At 39.8% G+C, this 17,618-nt stretch overlaps 1 protein-coding gene across 8 annotated transcripts in view; it reads right to left on the bottom strand.

Annotated features, from left to right (window-relative positions):
• The window catches only part of LOC104594864 (Zn-dependent exopeptidases superfamily protein), a 109,818-nt gene that overhangs the window by 35,703 nt on the left and 56,497 nt on the right, over positions 1-17,618 (bottom strand). For 5 of the 8 annotated variants that reach the window (XM_010255385.3, XM_010255388.3, XM_010255386.3 and 2 more), the window contains 4 exons: positions 5,960-6,142; positions 5,335-5,860; positions 5,075-5,231; positions 3,240-3,349 (listed from right to left, as the gene is read on the bottom strand). In XM_010255385.3, coding sequence (XP_010253687.1) covers positions 3,240-3,349; positions 5,075-5,231; positions 5,335-5,860; positions 5,960-6,142 — 976 coding nt within the window. The remainder of the gene's footprint in view (positions 1-3,239; positions 3,350-5,074; positions 5,232-5,334; positions 5,861-5,959; positions 6,143-17,618) is intronic. The other 3 variants (XM_010255387.3, XM_088897577.1, XM_088897578.1) reach the window with 1 other exon arrangement.

The following is a 17,618-nucleotide window of genomic DNA, read 5'->3' as shown; positions in this document are numbered from 1 at the left end:
GTGAAAGGGAAGGCCTAAAAGACGCACCAGTACTCCATCTTCAACAAAGAGATCCTTGGAGTTTGACCCCGGACACCATCTTGATAATGTGAGATTCTCAAGTTCAGCTTGGATATTGAGAGCCTCAACTTCTACTCTATTCTCAAGCAAATCCAGCAAAGCCTTGTCTTTCTCAAATGGTGTTAAAATAAATGTGTTTTTCAATTTCAAGCATGTTGTTAACACATCTGCAACTTTCCTCCATTCTAAAATGTGAACTGAAGCTTTAAATATCAGCTTACTTTCCCAATCTCCTCTCTGTAAGTTTACTCCCAATCTATGTTTACCTGCCCTACCTGTCACTATGAGAGTCTCTTGCTTATTATTGTTCTCCAGACTATTAGAACTACTTTTCTTCCTTCTTTCTGTTACTTCTCTTTTAGCACCCAACCGTTGCAGCAATTCACATAATACTCCATGAATTGCCTTCCAGCCCTGATTTTTCCTTTCCTCTGGGAAGCAGACCATCTGCTTCCTACCCTTGCCAAAAAATTCTGTCAAAGAAATGAAGAAGCCTTTGGTGTTTCTCTTACACTCTACTACAAACCTTCTTCCCGTTTCTGAGAGAGAATCTTTCCAGCTATTTTGTTTGCCTTTGTTACTTGCATCTTTCACAAACTCCTTAAGCCTTTCAATCACCTTCAAACCTTCTAACAACACCAACCCTTTCTTTGCTTCCTTGATTTTCAAGCTCAGCTAACCATTTAATCTAAGCTCCTCAAAAAGAAACTCCTTTGCTTCAATCTTCATGTATTTTTTTCATCAGCCTACCTTCACGAACTTCCAGTATAGAATCTTATTTTGAGAAAGTAGAAAAGTTTGGACAACTTGTTTTGATATAAAAACTGTAAAAGAAAGAAGAAAAGAAAGAGAAGAAAGGGTTTTAGCTGAGGAAGAGAGAGAAAAGAGATAGAAGAGACTGGGAGAACCTTAGAATTAGGTTTAGCCGCTCCTTTCATTAGATTATATACTCATAAATAAAAGAGAATACACAGACAAGTATGCCCTTAGTAAGTCGGCTACTTGTGAGATTTTAAAAACACTCTTAACTTAAAACATAAACTAATGGGCCTAAGGCCCAATAACTCCCTAACTATGCTATGTAAATAAAAAACATGTTATATCAGCCCAAAACTCAACACTCCCTCTCGAGTTGGGAACAAATGTCACACATTCCCAATTTGCATAGATCATGCTTCAGCTTGTTTCTTGTAACTCCTTTTGTAAGAACATTAGCAAGCTGCAAGTCAAATGCAACATATGGAAAGTAAGCTTCTCCAGATGTCACACTTTCCCTTATAAAGTGTCTATCCACTTCTATATGCTTCGTCCTATCATGCTGAACTGGGTTGTGGGAAATGTTAATTGTTGCCTGATTGTCACAATATAGCATCATAGGTTCTTCAACCTCAACTCCAATCTCTCCTAACAAGATCCATAGGAGCTCTGAAACACCATGTGCCATGGCTTTGCATTCAGCTTCTGCACTTGACCTTGCCATAACTGTTTGTTTCTTACTCCTCCATGAAACTAAATTACCTCCAACAAGAGTACAAACTCCTGATGTAGATCTCCTATCATCTAGACACCCTTCAATTGTCCATGGTTAACAAACAATATGCTTCTACCTAGGTGTCCCTTCAAATAGGAAAGTATCTTGTCAATAGCCTCTCAATGCTGAACTCGTGGAGCATGCATGTATAGACTCATTACACTCATTGCATAAGAGATGTCTAGTCGTATCATACATAATAAGTATAGCAACCACCCCACTAACCTCTGATATCTTCCAAAATCCTTCACTAGTTCACCCTTTGAAACATTTATCCTGTGGTTCTGATCAATAGGTGTATCAGCTGCCCTTGCCCCAAGTTTTCCTGTCTCATGTAGTAGATCTAGAACATACTTCCTCTGTGAGATGAAGATCCCATGCTTGGACCTTGCCACTTCAATGCCCCGAAAGTACTTCAGCTCCCCAAGATCCTTAATCTCAAACGCTTTGTGCAGATTCTTCTTCAATGTATCAATCTCACTCAAATCATTTCTTGTGACTACAATTTCATCCACACACACTATCAAAACCGACACCAGTGACACCCTCCTCTTCACAAAAAGAGTATGATCAGATTGAGTTCGAGTGTAGCCAAATACAACCAATGCACTTCTAAACCTGTCAAACCAAGCTTTGGGTGATTGCTTTAAACTATATAGAGATTTCTTTAACCTGCATACATTTCCTTTTTCCACATTATTGTAGAAGCCAACCGTAAGGTCCATATACACCTCCTCCTTCAAGTCCCCATTGAGAAGAGTGGCCAAGAGTATGTAGCTGCTAGAGATAGAAGAATTCGAACTAAACTCATCTTTGCCACTGGTGCAAAAGTTTCAAAGTAATCTATGCCATAAGTCTGAGTTTACCCTTTTGCAACCAGCCTCGCCTTGTACCTTTCTATACTCCCATCAACCTTGTACTTCACTATATAAACCCATCTACATCCAACTATCTCCTTGCCATCAAGCAAATCCACAATCTCCCATGTATGATTTTTAATTATGCTTTTATTTCCTCTTGCATAGTTGTCTTCAATCAGGGGAACAAGAGGCATACCTGGGTCTGTGTCAATCGAACCTGGAATCTCCAATGGGCCGATAGGGAGTGACGTGGGTTCCTCTACTATGGAATCAACCTCCCTTTGCTGTAGGCGTTGTTGTATAAAACACTAAGAAACAAGACACAATGGAGGTGGCAAAGTGGGTGAGATAGGTAGGTCAAACACTGGAGTAGACAAAGGAGCTGGAACAAGAAGTGGTATAGATTGCTCACTTCCTTCTCCAAAACACTCCCCCTGAAAAGAACCCCCCGGGAAAAAAGGTGTGGACTCAAAAAAGGTGACATCTATAGTAACATACCGACTCCCAGAAACTAGATCATAACAACAATACCCCTTTTGATTTCTTGCATACCCAAGAGAAGGGTTATACAATGACAACTCCGTGGCGTTATAAAGCTGTTTCTGTTATTCTATCTTGTTCAACAAACCATCTCTTTATACACCCTGAGAAGGTTTTCTTCTATACCTAAGACAATTGATGGCATTGCTTTCCAAAGAAACTTGTAGAAAAATCACAATAGCACGCATTGATACGAACATAGGAAATATCAGCGCAACAATTAATAAATTCATTGAGACAATTAAGACCTGAAAGGTGAACATATGAAAAAAGATAAACCAATGTAAGACAAATAATAGCAGCAACAAGTACAGCAACCATTATGCTTCCAAGCCACTCAGGTGTGCTACCGGGGTTCCTGCAGAAAATGCAATATATGGTTACTACCCATTCTTTCAATCTCCTGGAGATGAGTATAAATGATCAAACTAGAATATTCAGAAAAAAAATGTTAAAGTATGGTCTTAGGAACAAGATATATATATATATATATATATATAGAACAAATTGCCACCTAGTGCCAGCCCAAAGGGATTCTTCCACCTGTACATTTTGTTTTATTAAATTCAATGGTTGAAACAATTATGCTATATTCAAGGAAATACGCTTAATATAACATGAAGATGGCTATAGTTCATCAGTTCACACTGATTTTTACTGTAGCTATCATCTTCAGCTGGGTCAGCTCAGTGGTTGGACCCAATCCTTTAATCAAATTAAACATAATAAGTTATTGGGGTCCCAGACTACACCATGCATCCTGTGACCCAATGCCCTAGATTAAATGAAAAGGGTACTTTTTTTTGCTGCAAAATGAAGGCACTTGAATACATAAATAGTGTACACAGGCATGATTAACCACATATGGTGCTAGGAATGGACAACGAAGTGACTATAGACAGGACAGCAAGGACTATGTTCAAAAGAAATTTTTAAGTTGTAACCTATTATTCACTAGAAAACAATAGGGAAAAGAGAGAAGGAGAGGAAGATAAGAGAAGAGAGGAGAAGAGAAAGATAAGAGAAGAGAGGAGAAGAGAAGAAAATAGTTGGAGAGGCAAAAACCTGGATTGGCAGCACCTCCTTTCTATTTATACTTAAGTTACAGCAATAAAAAGGAAGTTACATTAGTGCCCTTGCAGCACAAACTATTATAGAATCCCAACGCTCCCCCCTCAAGTTGGGTTGTGTATATCAATCATGCTCAACTTGTCACATAGCTCATTGTGCTGCGAATAGGGAAGGCCCTTTGTGAGAACATCAGCAAGTTGATCCCTGAACTCACATATGGAGTTCATACTTCACCTAAATGGGCCTTGGTTTATGAGCACTTTCACAACTCTAAATGGGCCTCGGTTTCCAAGGCAAATAGTTGAATTTTTGCAACTTTCCAAGGCCTAGACCGCCAGATGATCATAAAGAATGAACTTTATCCCAATCAAATAAATGAAATTAGAAAATTTCCCTCCACCTGATGTGCATGCTTGCTTTACTTTGGCCACACAGTAACACAAATCAATAAATTCAATACTTCACCTTCTTGAAAAAATGCAATACTTTGCAACATATTTATGTTGTAGATAAAGAAACTATCATTATATGTAACATATCATCATTTGCAACTATGTTTATCTGTGTATGTCCATATGTCTCATATAGTACTAACTACTAAATATATAGTACTCAATGATCTAGAAACCCAGATATGTTTTTCTTTGTCCCATGATGTCATGAACTAGTATTTACATGAGAAATTACTTTTGAGTATCACATTAAATTATTGAGTTTTAGGGTCACTGGTCAATATTTTGATGCCATTTATTCCCACCTAGCATTGAGTTTACAACAAAGTAATTTTATACTCTGTGTTTATCTTCTTAACTAATATGAAAAAGAATTTCTGTATTTGCTATCCAGAATTTCTTTTTGTATACATGAAGGGTTGATGTAGCCACTCCTTATCATCCACTGTCACTAGAATTGACCATGTATGAAATGCCTAAATTCATACCAAACCCCCATATTTCCAGCACATGTGGGGTAGAGGTCACGGTGGCTACCAACCGAATATTGGAGATCTTACCTATCAAATCGAACCATCATCCCAGTCATGGTGGCTACCAACCGAATAAATATACCAGCAGAAACTAAAACAGGAACAGTCAAACCCAGCAGTAAGGTTGCAATTTTGAGGGGCTTTGGTGATCGGACAGGAGATAATGTTGCTTCAATCAACCCATCTGGATATTCCAATGTCAAAACAGAAGAATTAGGGAAGCCATATGATGTAGTATAAGATTCAAAAGTTGTAAATAGATGAGATAATCCAGGATGCAAACCTACATGCAAAAGCAGGTGAGACTAACCAAACAAGAGCTAAATAAGAAGATCCAATTTTATAAAAACTTCCCACCATCAGAAGAACAAGCCACTGGACAAAACCAGCTTTAAAGAGCCACCTTTCGGTTTCCAATTTGATCAATTCAGCCTGAACAACATGCGATCTCTTCTGCCCTCCCTTGGATGAAGCATGCTGAAGGTACTTTTGAAGAATGCGAAAACCCACATGTTGACCAGTTAAGGCCCCAAGAACAGCAGGTGCAACAAATAAGCCAATGATTAACCATGGATTTGCAATATAGGGAACTGGTGAAGAACAAATGAGTGGTAGAAGGAAGGCAACAAGAATAGAGAAACTTAGTGAAAATATCCACATCAGAAGAACACTCAAACATGATAAACCCAATGATGCTGCAGCTGGAAAACCACCCATAAGCAATGACATTGTCCAGATTAGAAGCGCCTGCATTATCACTGAATTTTGGAGCATACTTGCAAGACGTTGACGGTACACAACCATGTAAGTTCCCTGATAAGTAATTGAAAATTTTAACTATGACATAGTACAATATTTCCAACCATGAAAAGAAAAGTAAATAACATTGAAGTCTTAATAGTTCCTCAATACCAGAATATCAAAAAATATAGCATGGTCATTATCTTCTCGGGTTTGCATAGCTGTGCCATTCACAAGATCAGATGACCTAGCAATCTGAAGCAGAAAAGCAAGCATATTTTCTCCAAGGTGCTGAAGAGATCCAGGTTTCAAAAGCTTCAATTTGTCATTCTGCGTTGTCGAATCATCAAAGGCCTTACCATTCAAAATTCAAATGTGCTACAGTTAAGTAAATAGTATGCGATAAAATAAATACAGTTTGATACCGTATTCTGAAAATCAGAGTGAACCAAAATTATGGCATGGCTAATATATGTTACTTGGCAACTTTGATAAGCTGCATTCAGACTTTGATACTGTATTCAGACTTTAGTCAGTATGCATCATAGCTTGGCAACTTTGATAAGCTGGATTTATTGGACAAATGAAAGGAGTCATCCTTAAATTTAGCCAGACATGCATTAGCATCCATAAGTATGTTACTAATTGTGAGACCTTTTAGAGACATGATTGCAATTTTTTTTATCCAAAGAGGAGTTTTGTTAAAATCAGAGTGTTGAAACTCTGATCGAAAATTTCATTTATTGAATCAAAATTTGGGATTCAATTATATAATTATTTGTTTAGAAAAAATGCATGGCTAAGTATAGATATGAATTTGTAATATTCATCCAAAGAATTAGAAAGAATACTAGTCACAGAATCAAGGTTCGTGATTCTAGTTTGATCTATAAGGGTCTCTAATCATCTTGGTTATGTTACTTGCATGAGAAACAAACCTTATTTGTGGATAAAACTGTTCTGGCATGGTTTTACTATCTGGGTTATTTAACAAAATTCTAAACAAACTAGGAACCTTCCATGTTGGACTCCTCCATATTCTCAACCCTCTTCACAAGGCAGGTTTCACCCTAAAATCCCATGCCGCATGACCCACATCACATATTTTAGATTTTTGGTAGTTTATATGATTACTTACTTATGTTATAAAATTGTAAAGTTAATGCTCTCTATCTTCAATAATCCCTGATGTGTTAACTGCAACAAGCATGCATTTTTTTTAGAAAAGATAATTTTCAGTCACTAAAAAGGGGAAGTATATGAGAAGATGTACATCAGAAAAGCAAAAAGAAAGGTCATACGTGCCTACACAGACAGAGATCTGTCACTATACAAATAATCCAAGTGTCACCAGATTTAGCTAGCTCATCTGCTAATACATTTAGTTCCCTAGGAATCCAGATTTAGCTAGCTCATCTGCTAATACATTAAGGTCATACGGGGCCCAGGACGCCCCGTGGGCCAGCACGGCACAGCCCACACTTTGTGCGGGCCACATGCGGGTCGTGTCGTGCCGGCCCAACACGACCCAATTTACACCACTATTTGAACCCGCCCAATACTAGGGATGGGCGGAGAAATTCGAGGATTTCCCATCCTTGATGAGGAGTGGGGTGCCTTGCCCCTAAACTCGCCCAACATTGGGGAGTGGTTCCCTTGCCCTGAACCCACCTGACATTGGGGACGAGGTGGGGATGGAGTAGAGTGTCGTGACTATGGGGCAGGGACAGGGATGGGGTGCCCCACCCTGAACCCACCCCGTTGTCATTCCTATATAATTGTTAATTATTAGTGAAATTAATAAAAATGTTAGCTTTTGTAATTATTTTTATTTATTTAAAGTTAATCAAAATTTCATTTAAAAATAATAACAATTATTAAAATTACTACAAATTATTAATAAAACTAAATTTATTAAAAATGTTATTCATATTAAGTTAACAATAATTATTTTCTGTAAATCAACATTAAATGAAAAATACAATTATTCAAATTTTAAATATTAACAATAACTTTGAATACTTTTAGTTAATTAACAACAATTTTTTATTATTAATTTAATATTAATTAATAGTAAATAAAATTATTAAATCTTTCAGATTTCCTGTGCATCGCACGGGTCCCCACTAGTATTTTATTATCTAGAACATTGTAGAGTTCCAATAGCAAGTTAAATTTTAAGAGAAACAATGGTATTTCAGCATTTTTTTTTATCAATAACAAGAAACTTTATTAAAGATATGAAACTATGTGAAGCCTAGGTACAAAGGGGAGGTAAAAAGACTTAACTCCCCACCAAAGAATACAAGGAAAATTCAAAAATTAGCCCAAAAAGTTGAAACCTTATCCACCCCTTGCTTTGCTAACCCATCAGCAAAAGAATTAGCACATAAGGTAGCTTGCTTACTTAGCGCTTGCGCTAAGGATCTAATCAGAGTCAAACTTGGATTTGAAAAAAAACCTTTCCCTTATTAGTCGAAGTACAAGTGTACCCCTTGATCTTTAGTAAAGGCGGATTAAGCCTAAAAACATTTTTTTGTTTATCGAAAAGTCTCAATGTCCTCGTTGAGAATCGCTCTGCGAAAGTTGTTGGCCGGCGGCCGCTCGACTGTTCAAGCGCAATGCAATGGTGGTTGGTTCCGATTCGACAAGGGTAGAATGCCTGGTCAAAGGTGATGGGAATAAAAAGTATCGTATTTTTATCCCCAAATATTCATTCTTTTACATTAAATCAGCACTTAATTGGACTCATTACTCTTGTATTTCGATTCAGGGCAAGCAAGAAGGCGACAGGAGGAAAACAAGGCTAATCGGACGATTTTGCACAGTTTCGGCACCGTTCAGTAATCTGGGCATAACTCTCACATCTGGACTCCGATTGGGATGATTCAAGATGCATTGGAAAGATAAGGAAGAACTCTAAAACTTTCGAGTTTTGGGTTTTGATAGATTCGATCTGCATCAAGGTCAAAATCGGGCCCGAAGTCGAAGCAAATTCGTATAGAAGCCTAGCTCACAGCTGAAGCCCAATTCGCAGAAAAGCCTTGTAGCGGCCCAAATTATTAAAGAAGCCCAACTCGAATTCAAGAATAAAAAGTCCTATCAGATTTAAATTTCAATTGTAATCCTAAAAAGATAAAGAAGATTGAGATTACTAGATAAGAGATAGGATAGGATTAGATCAAAACTGATTAGGACTTTCTATTTTTTAGGATAATCTCCTAAGAGGAGTTGGAGAGAGCCCCTCCTCCTAAAGCTATATAAAGGGGGGGGGGGGGGGGGGGGGGCGCACCAGCTTTAGGCATCAATCAAGAAATCAAGCAATCAAGCAAGCAAGCAGTCCATCCATCTTGGAAGCAAAGCAAGAAGGAGACGACAACTATGAGCGACTGAGCTTTTCTTTTCTGATTCAAGGGGGATTGTTGATTCGATTGTGTCATCGTGAGATTATGTGTTTAATTTAATTTCTTGCTTTTAATTCAAGTATCCGTTGATTCTTGTGCATGTTCTTATGGAAGTTAGTGTTGATTAGTCTGACAAATTAATTAATGTTGATCTTCCTACTGCTATCCATAATTCGATGATCCGTAATTGTCACGAATAGTGGTACAAGTAGCAATTAGGTTAATATCTTTTTGGGTCAATTGTTCGTGACAGCCTTTGACCAATGTATTGGCATGTTTTAACCTAAAGGGAATCAACGGAACAAGATTGGATAATTGCAACTATCTCAATTATTTTTATTTTGGTTTAACTATTTCCACGGAGGTTATTGCTATCATTAATTGATATGGAATGCTATCGTGCCCAGTCGGTCAATGATAAGTGTTGATCGAATGCTGGGTTTGGTCAACTAAATTAGGAAAACACGAGGTTTATTATGGCTATCCTAATAAATCCGAAGGTTAAATGCTTGAATTGAAAGACTGCTGATTTTTACCTATGATCGATGACCAATTGACTCAATTCGAACCCTTGGATCAGAGTTGGTAAGACTGAATATTCCTTGTTAGTTGTTATTTACTCTTTTATTATTTTAGAATTTTGATTATTCAAATTTCCCACTCTTTATATTGCGCATTTGGCTGAGAAATTAATTACTGGCTCCCTGTGGGATTCGACTTGGTACCATTGTTACTACAAGTTTATAGTAAGGTGGGACTAGAATTAATTTTGAGGGCTTCGACAACCCGTCAGAAGGACAAAGTCTTCCATTGAATGGCTGGTTTACAAACCTGGGTTCAGACGGAACTCAGGAGAGGATTTAGCCTCCTGGTGGACTACAAGTTGAAGAGTTCATAATGGGGCCCCTGTGTAAGGCAGACTTCTACTGAAAGCTTTCGAATCAACTCAACTATACTACTTGACTCCCATTAGGCGATCGGTAGTGAGCGATCATAGGCCGACCCTCTTGCTTGGGTCAAGAAATTTCGTATGAAATAAGAGAGATTTCCGCGAGTTCGAGTCCGGTCATACGGGATTCCTGCGCTTAACCGACCTTCTCCAGCAAGCGTATGAAGAGCACGTGGAGCACTTACGAGCTGTCTTCCAGATATTACGCGACAACCAGCTTTATGTCAAGAAGGAGAAGTGCTCTTTTGCTCAACAAGAAGTCTTGTTCCTTGGACATCGGATCAAGGGAGGGACCAAATCCTGATTTCATTTTGCTTCTCCCGGTTGCCGAGCCTGATCAACACGACTCTTTTCCCTGCCCCCCGGCCTCCCATTGGCTAACGTACGTTCAGGGATCTGCCAGTCAACTACCTTCTCCTCTAATGAGGTTTTCAGTACCACGAGTCTGTCAGTCGTTGTGTGGGTAGACTCGATTTCTTCCGATTTTAAGCAATCCGTCTTTCTCATGTTTCACCAATATGGATTACCTATCTTTCGGTTTCCTCCCTGCCCCTGCTTCTAAGCGAGCGAAGCCCTCGCCTATTCATTGGATTAAGAAAAAGGGGAAGTTAAGACGGGGGTTACTTATAGCTAATGGGAGGTGTTGATAGATGTTGTTGTACACATGTTTAGTACCGCAAGGGTACTTTTGTAATTTCTTCATACTTTATGTTGTACGACCAGCCTAGTATAAATAATAACATACTGCACACGCCTGTTGTGTGCTTTTGGGCTCTCAGTCCTCTCGCCTCTCCTCTCTTTCTCTCCTCTCTTTTCTCTTCTCTTCTCTTGCTCAACATGGTATTAGAGCAAGTCGTCCAAGCCTGAAGGGTGATGTCAAGCTAATCTGATTTGTTCATCCTCCAATGTCGAGCAGTCAGTCTCTTCATCTCCCAGCCATATCCATCTGCTGTTCGACCTTAAGCAAGAAGATGCCTGCCTGACTTTTCATCTTCCAGCGCAGAAAGGAGTTCTGGTTATAGAGAGTTTTCTATCTGATGTTCAAAGAAGTCTACCAACATTGACTGTTCGGCTGCAGAGAGGCTATCATCTGATGTTCGTAGAGAAAGTTCTGGTTTATAGAGAGGCTATCATCTGATATTCAAGAAGGTATTATCTACTGTTCATCTACCGTTCGGGTGCCCTGGTATTCAACTGAAGTTTTTTTTTTGTGTTTCTTTGCACCATTTATGGACTGTTGATGCCCTAATATTCGACTGTGGTGTTCCTTTTGTGTTACTGCTGTTCGGCTACCCTGTTGATGGACTGAAGTAGCTCTTTCTTTTTACTTTGATCTCATTGACTGTTCGGCTGCCCTGAAGTTGGCACTGTACCAGGTCTTTTGATTAGGTGTGTGGTGAGCTTCACCTTGCTTCTTCCATTCTGTTGAGAGGTCATATGATCTCTGTAAAACTGTAGGTCATACAGACCTGTTTATGTACTGCAACTGCAGTGTTTGTCTTTTGGATTCCTATAAAATTGTAGGTCATACAGACCTGTTTACGTGCTGCAACAGCAGTGTTTGTTCTTGGATCCCTGTGAAACCGTAGGTCATAAGGACCTGTTTGTGTGCTGCAGTAGCAGTCTTTTTAGTGGACTGAAGGTCAGGAAGTGCCTGGTGCCTTCTGTAACAGCTCTGTGAGGTAGTGCTCCTTCTTTGGGTGCTGCTTTTTAAACCTGAAATCATGAGTGGTGAAGATTCAGCCACATCTGGAGTTTCTTCAATGCTGAATGGAATGAGTGGGGGTGGTGACCTATCCTTTCCTATGGCTGTTGTCCCTCTTGATGGTCTAAATTACCTACAGTGGTCAAGAGGGATCAAGTTATACATCATTGCAAGGGGGAAGATAGGCTATATTAATGGGAAAATTAAAGAACCACACTCTGGGAGTGCTGAATATGATAGATGAAATCAGGAGAACAGTATGGTTATGTCTTGGCTCTTGGTCTCCATGCAACCTCAAATAAGGAAGAATTTCATGTGGGCTGAAACTGCAAATGAGATTTGGGAACAAGCAAAATCTACATATTCAGAACTGCGACACTATGCCAAGATCTATCAACTGCAGGCAGAATCGTCTACTTGTAGACAGGGGGAGAGGTGTTTATCAGTATATTGCTCTGACTTGACTTTTGTCTGGAAGGAGTTGGACCATTACCAGAATGTGGATTGGAAGTGTGACGAGGATGCAAAACTATACAAGAAACTTGTCTCCCAGCAAAGAGTGTTTGCCTTCTTACATGGTCTGAATCCTATGTATGAATCTATCAGAGTACAATTTCTCAGTTCTAAGGATCTTCCCTCAATTCAGGAAGTTTATGCTCTTGTACAATCTGAAGAGAGCAGAAGGAATTTGATGAACAGCCCTGGTGGGGATGCAGTTGTGTTGGCAACAAAAGGGGGTGTCTCTACTAGTGTGGGATCTTCTTCCAAGAAAGGAGATTCTCAGAAAAAAAACAGAAAATAAGGACAAATTGTGGTGCACTCATGCCAAAAACCCCGACACACCAAAGATACCTGTTGGGATCTTCATGGGAAACCAAAATGGGCTCAAGATCTGAATAAGAAGCAAGGTTCAGATGTGAATAAAAGGTCCGGACAGCAAGGTACAAAGAAATACAACATGGCCAACATGGCTACTCGAGAAAATCAGCCCTCCATCCCTACTGTGACTCAGACACATCTCTCTGGATCTGACCCGAGGGAGGATATTATGAATTCCTTCCGTGACCATTTAGAGCTCTATGGTAGAGCAATTCGTCAGATGGATGCTCCTCCCTCAACCTCATTTGCATCTACGTCAGGTAACTCTGCCAACACTTTCCATGTTGCTTCTCACACCCTTGACTCTCCATGGATCATTGATTTTGGAGCGTCAAAACACATGATTGGTACGTCCACTTACTTTCAAACCTATCACCTTCTTTCTGGAAGAGACAAGGTGAGACTAGCTGATGGATCATACACTTCCATAGCTGGTCAAGGAACCATCTCTCTTCCCCTTGGCCTTACCCTCTCTGATGTCCTACATGTTCCAAAATTTCCCATTAATTTGTTCTCTGTTAGTAGTGTTACTAATTCCTTAAACTGCTCAGTGACTCTTTTCCTTTCTCATTGTGTGATTCAGGATCTGGCCTCGGGGAGGACGATTGGTAGGGGACGTATGGTTGATGGACTTTACATGCTGGAGAATAAGGCTAGTCTTCATGTTACTGAGTCTATGAGTCAGTCCTGTAAGAGTCAAGTTTATTTATGGCATTGTCATCTTGGTCATTTGTCTTTTGAATCTTTAAAAGTTGTATTTCCAGAACTGTTTAAGTCAATGTCCGTTTCAGATCTCTTTTGTCAAACGTGTCAGTTAAGTAAACATTGTAGAACTCATTTTCTTCAAAAAAATAGTAAACCTGAATTTCCTTTTCACATTGTTCATTCTGATGTATGGGGCCCTGTTACTTTACCATCTAAGAGTGGCTACAAGTATTTCATTACCCTCATTGATGATTATTCTAGATATACTTGGGTATATCCTATGCGAACCAGGGAGGAAGTACCAAAAATTATCCAAGATTTTCAGCGGATGGTCTTCGCTCAATTTCAGACTGAAATCCAAATTTTTCAGTCAGACAATGCGAAAGAGTTTTTTCATAGTGATCTCACGGAGTTCTTTGCTTCACGTGATTCACTTCACTGTAGCTCTTGTGCCCGAACACCACAACAAAATGGTGTGGCTGAACGGAAGAACCGACATCTCCTTGAAGTGGCTCGGGGTTTACTACTCCATATGATTGTCCCCAAACGTTTTTGGCTTGAGGTTGTTCTTTGTTCTACCTACCTCATTAACCGTATGCCCTCTCGTTGGTTAGAGTACAAAGCCCCACATCAGCTTCTCTTTCCTAAGGCCCCCCTTCTTCCCATTCCTCCTCGTGTATTTGGTTGTCGGTGCTTCGTCCAAAATCTGTCTCCCACCCGTGGGAAATTGGATTCTCGTGTTATTCCTTGCATATTCCTTGGTTACTCCTTCACTCAAAAGAGATACCGTTGTTTTGATCCTGTTTCTCAGAAATTCTATGTCTCCATGGATGTTTCTTTCTTTGAGGATGAGCCTTTTTTTCCTGTTTCTCCTAAGGGGGGAGTGTAGGCATGAGGAGAAACTGGTTCAGCTCCCTTCTCTTCCTGATCCTCCACCTTTTCGTGTCTTCTTTCGTCGTCGCAAAGGCCAACCAAATTCAAGAGCTGTGGAGAATCTAGAAGTTGTACCTCCAGTGCCATCAAACTCCTCGGGGGAGGATCATACCCACTCAGGTAACTTGGCTCCCAATGATGTTCATGATTCTATTGAAATTGATACCTTTGCTGCTAATGACCTTGACCTTCCTATTGCTCACAGGAAAGGTGTTAGATTGTGCACCACTAAACATCCCATTTCCAACTTTGTTTCCTATGAGAACATTTCACTCTCATTTCGTGCTTTCCTTACCTCTATTGACAGTGTCCCCATCCCCAAGAATGTGGCAGAAGCTCTTTCAGTACCTGAATGGACAAATGCCATGAAGGAAGAAATTAATGCCCTTCATAAAAATGGCACATGGGAACTTGTAGATCTTCCTAAGGGAAAGGATCCAGTTGGATGTAAATGGGTGTTCACTGTCAAGCATAGGGCTGATGGAACAGTGGAGAGGTATAAAGCTCGCTTAATGGCAAAGGGGTTTACTCAAGTGTACGGAGTTGATTATGCAGAAACTTTTGCCCCTGTTGCCAAGATGAACTCCATTAGAGTTCTTTTCTCTCTTGCTGCTAATCTGAATTGGGACCTACATCAGCTTGACATCAAGAATGCATTCTTGAATGGTGACCTTTAAGAGGAAGTTTACATGATTCAACCCCCTGGTTTTCTGTCTCAAGGCAATGAACAGAAAGTGTGCAAGTTGAAGAAGTCTTTATACGGGCTAAAACAATCACCAAGAGCTTGGTTCAGCAGATTCCATGTTGCGGTTCAGCAGAGAGGATACAAGCAATGTCAATCAGATCACACACTATTTGTGAAAAGAGGAGAAGGTAAAATGGCTGCCTTGATAGTATACGTGGATGACATAATTGTTACTGATGACTGGAAGGATGAAATCCATAGGTTGAAGGGTTTTCTTGCTACTCAGTTTGAAGTGAAGGATCTAGGACCTCCCAGATACTTCCTTGGAATTGAAGTTGCCCGATCAAAAAGGGGTATCTTCATTTCCCAAAGGAAATATATCCTAGATTTACTTCAGGACACTGGAAAGTTGGGAGTGAAGCCAGTTGACTCTCCCATTGACCCCAACCATAAATTAGGTGACAGCCAAGGTGAACCTCTCAAGGATGTGAAACAGTTTCAGAGGCTTGTAGGGAGATTGTTATATCTTTCAATGACTTGTCCAGACATTACTTATGATGTTGGTGTCCTCAGTCAGTTCATGCATGCACCTAGGTCCACTCACCTTGAAGCAGCAGAAAGAATCCTCCGATATCTAAAAAAGTTTCCTGGTGCTGGCTTGTTATTTCAAAGGCACGGGCATTTGAAAGTTGAAGTTTATACATATGCAGATTGGGCTGGATCTCAAAGTGACAGAAAGTCTACTAGTGGCTATTGCACCTTTATAGGAGGGAACCTTGTTACATGGAGGAGTAAAAAGCAAAATGTGGTGGTTAGATCCAGTGCTGAAGTTGAATATCGTGCAATGGCTCACGGAGTAGCTAAAGGTATGTGGATAAAGAATCTGTTGTGTGAGTTGGGTTTCCAAGTGGACAAGCCTATGACTCTATTTTGTGATAACAAAGCAGCTATAAACATTGCTGCTAACCCAATGCTACATGATAGAACAAAACACATCGAAGTTGACAAGCATTTTATCAGAGAGAAGGTCATCACAGGCGAAGTATGTACTCCCTATGTCAGCTCTGAGAACCAACTTGCAGACATCTTTACAAAAGGGCTACACCATTCTAGACATCATAATCTCTGTGACAAGTTGGGCATGATTGATATCTATGCTCCAACTTGAGGGGGAGTGTTGACAGATGTTGTTGTACATATGTTTAGTACCGCAAGGGTACTTTTGTAATTTCTTCATACTTCATGTTGTACGACCAGCCTAGTATAAATAATAACATACTGCACACGCCTGCTGTGTGCTTTTGGGCTCTCAGTCCTCTCGCCTCTCCTCTCTTTCTCTCCTCTCTTTTCTCTTCTCTTGCTCAACAGGAGGTAAGCAAGACAAAGCAAGTCAATGTGGGGTATTCGTGCCGGTTAGATGTCGGCCATCTCTCGTTGTACTTGGATTTTTTTACTTGAAAGAAGAACATGCCTTAGTACAAGGATTTTCTTGCCAAATCAATTTCATGCATCCCTAAAAGTTCTTAGCACAGATTCAGGGGGAGAATTTCATCTAACATTCAGGTCTTCGTGAGCTTGGTTGGTGATGTCGTTTGGGTTGACGAATGCACCCAGTACGTTCATGAGGTTGATGAACGAGGTGCTCAGGCAGTAAGTTCGTCATTGTTGGAAATACATCGTCTTCTTACTCGTGCAAAGGAACTATTGCTTGGCAACTTGGACAACTTATAATGATGTTTGTCCCGCATACCACTAAGAAGATAAGAACATGAACAAAACAAACACATCCAAAGACACGTAAAGGGATGGAATAAACAGGAGAACCAGGGAGAAGAGTTTGGAAAGGAGAATTCTTGCCTAGAACCTCCCAACAAAATCAATTCCTCTAGGCTTTCGTTTACAAGGATAGCAAAAGTAGGTCCCTTGTTTTTGGCGGGAATAGTTCCAGCCTTTGTTGCCCCTCGGTAGAGTGATGCTTGTTGCATCCGGCTTTCTTGCTACTCACGTTTTTCATCAGGCTTCGTGCGCTAGCGCGCACTGTAGTTTTCTCGCTTGTTTCTTCGCTCCTCAGACTTTCTTTGGTCAAGAATGAATGAAAATTAATATAAAATTAATATATTAATATTAATTTAAGTGATTATGTGAAAAATATTAATTATTACTTATTATAATTCGGCCTGCCTTTGAGTTCTGTTAGTTTGATAACAGCCAAGAAGAAAGAAGAAGAAAGAAGAAAGAAAGAGAGAGAGAAAGGAGAAGAAAAGGAGAGAAGAAAAATCTGGTTCGAATTAGGGAAAGATCCTTTCTCCCATTCGGCCAGACATGTTTTATATTACTAATATAATGGAAAAGACACATGTGCCCTTATTTAAGTGAGGGACACCAGTTCTAATATAATATTATAGATCATCAACCTCAACATAAGTATAAAGACAAAAATACCCCTACACTAACACTCCCCCTCAAGCTGGTGAGTATATATCATATAATCCCAGCTTGTTACATATGTAGTCCACTCTTCCCCGACTCAACCCTTTTGTAAATAAGTCTGCCCACTGGTTCCCTGTGTT

The sequence above is a fragment of the Nelumbo nucifera genome, chromosome 2 (assembly GCF_055504915.1).
Source record: "Nelumbo nucifera cultivar China Antique chromosome 2, China Antique-T2T, whole genome shotgun sequence".
Lineage (NCBI taxonomy): Eukaryota > Viridiplantae > Streptophyta > Magnoliopsida > Proteales > Nelumbonaceae > Nelumbo > Nelumbo nucifera.
The sequence above is the reverse complement of the archived record's forward strand: the minus strand, read 5'-3'. Positions and strand labels throughout refer to the sequence as shown.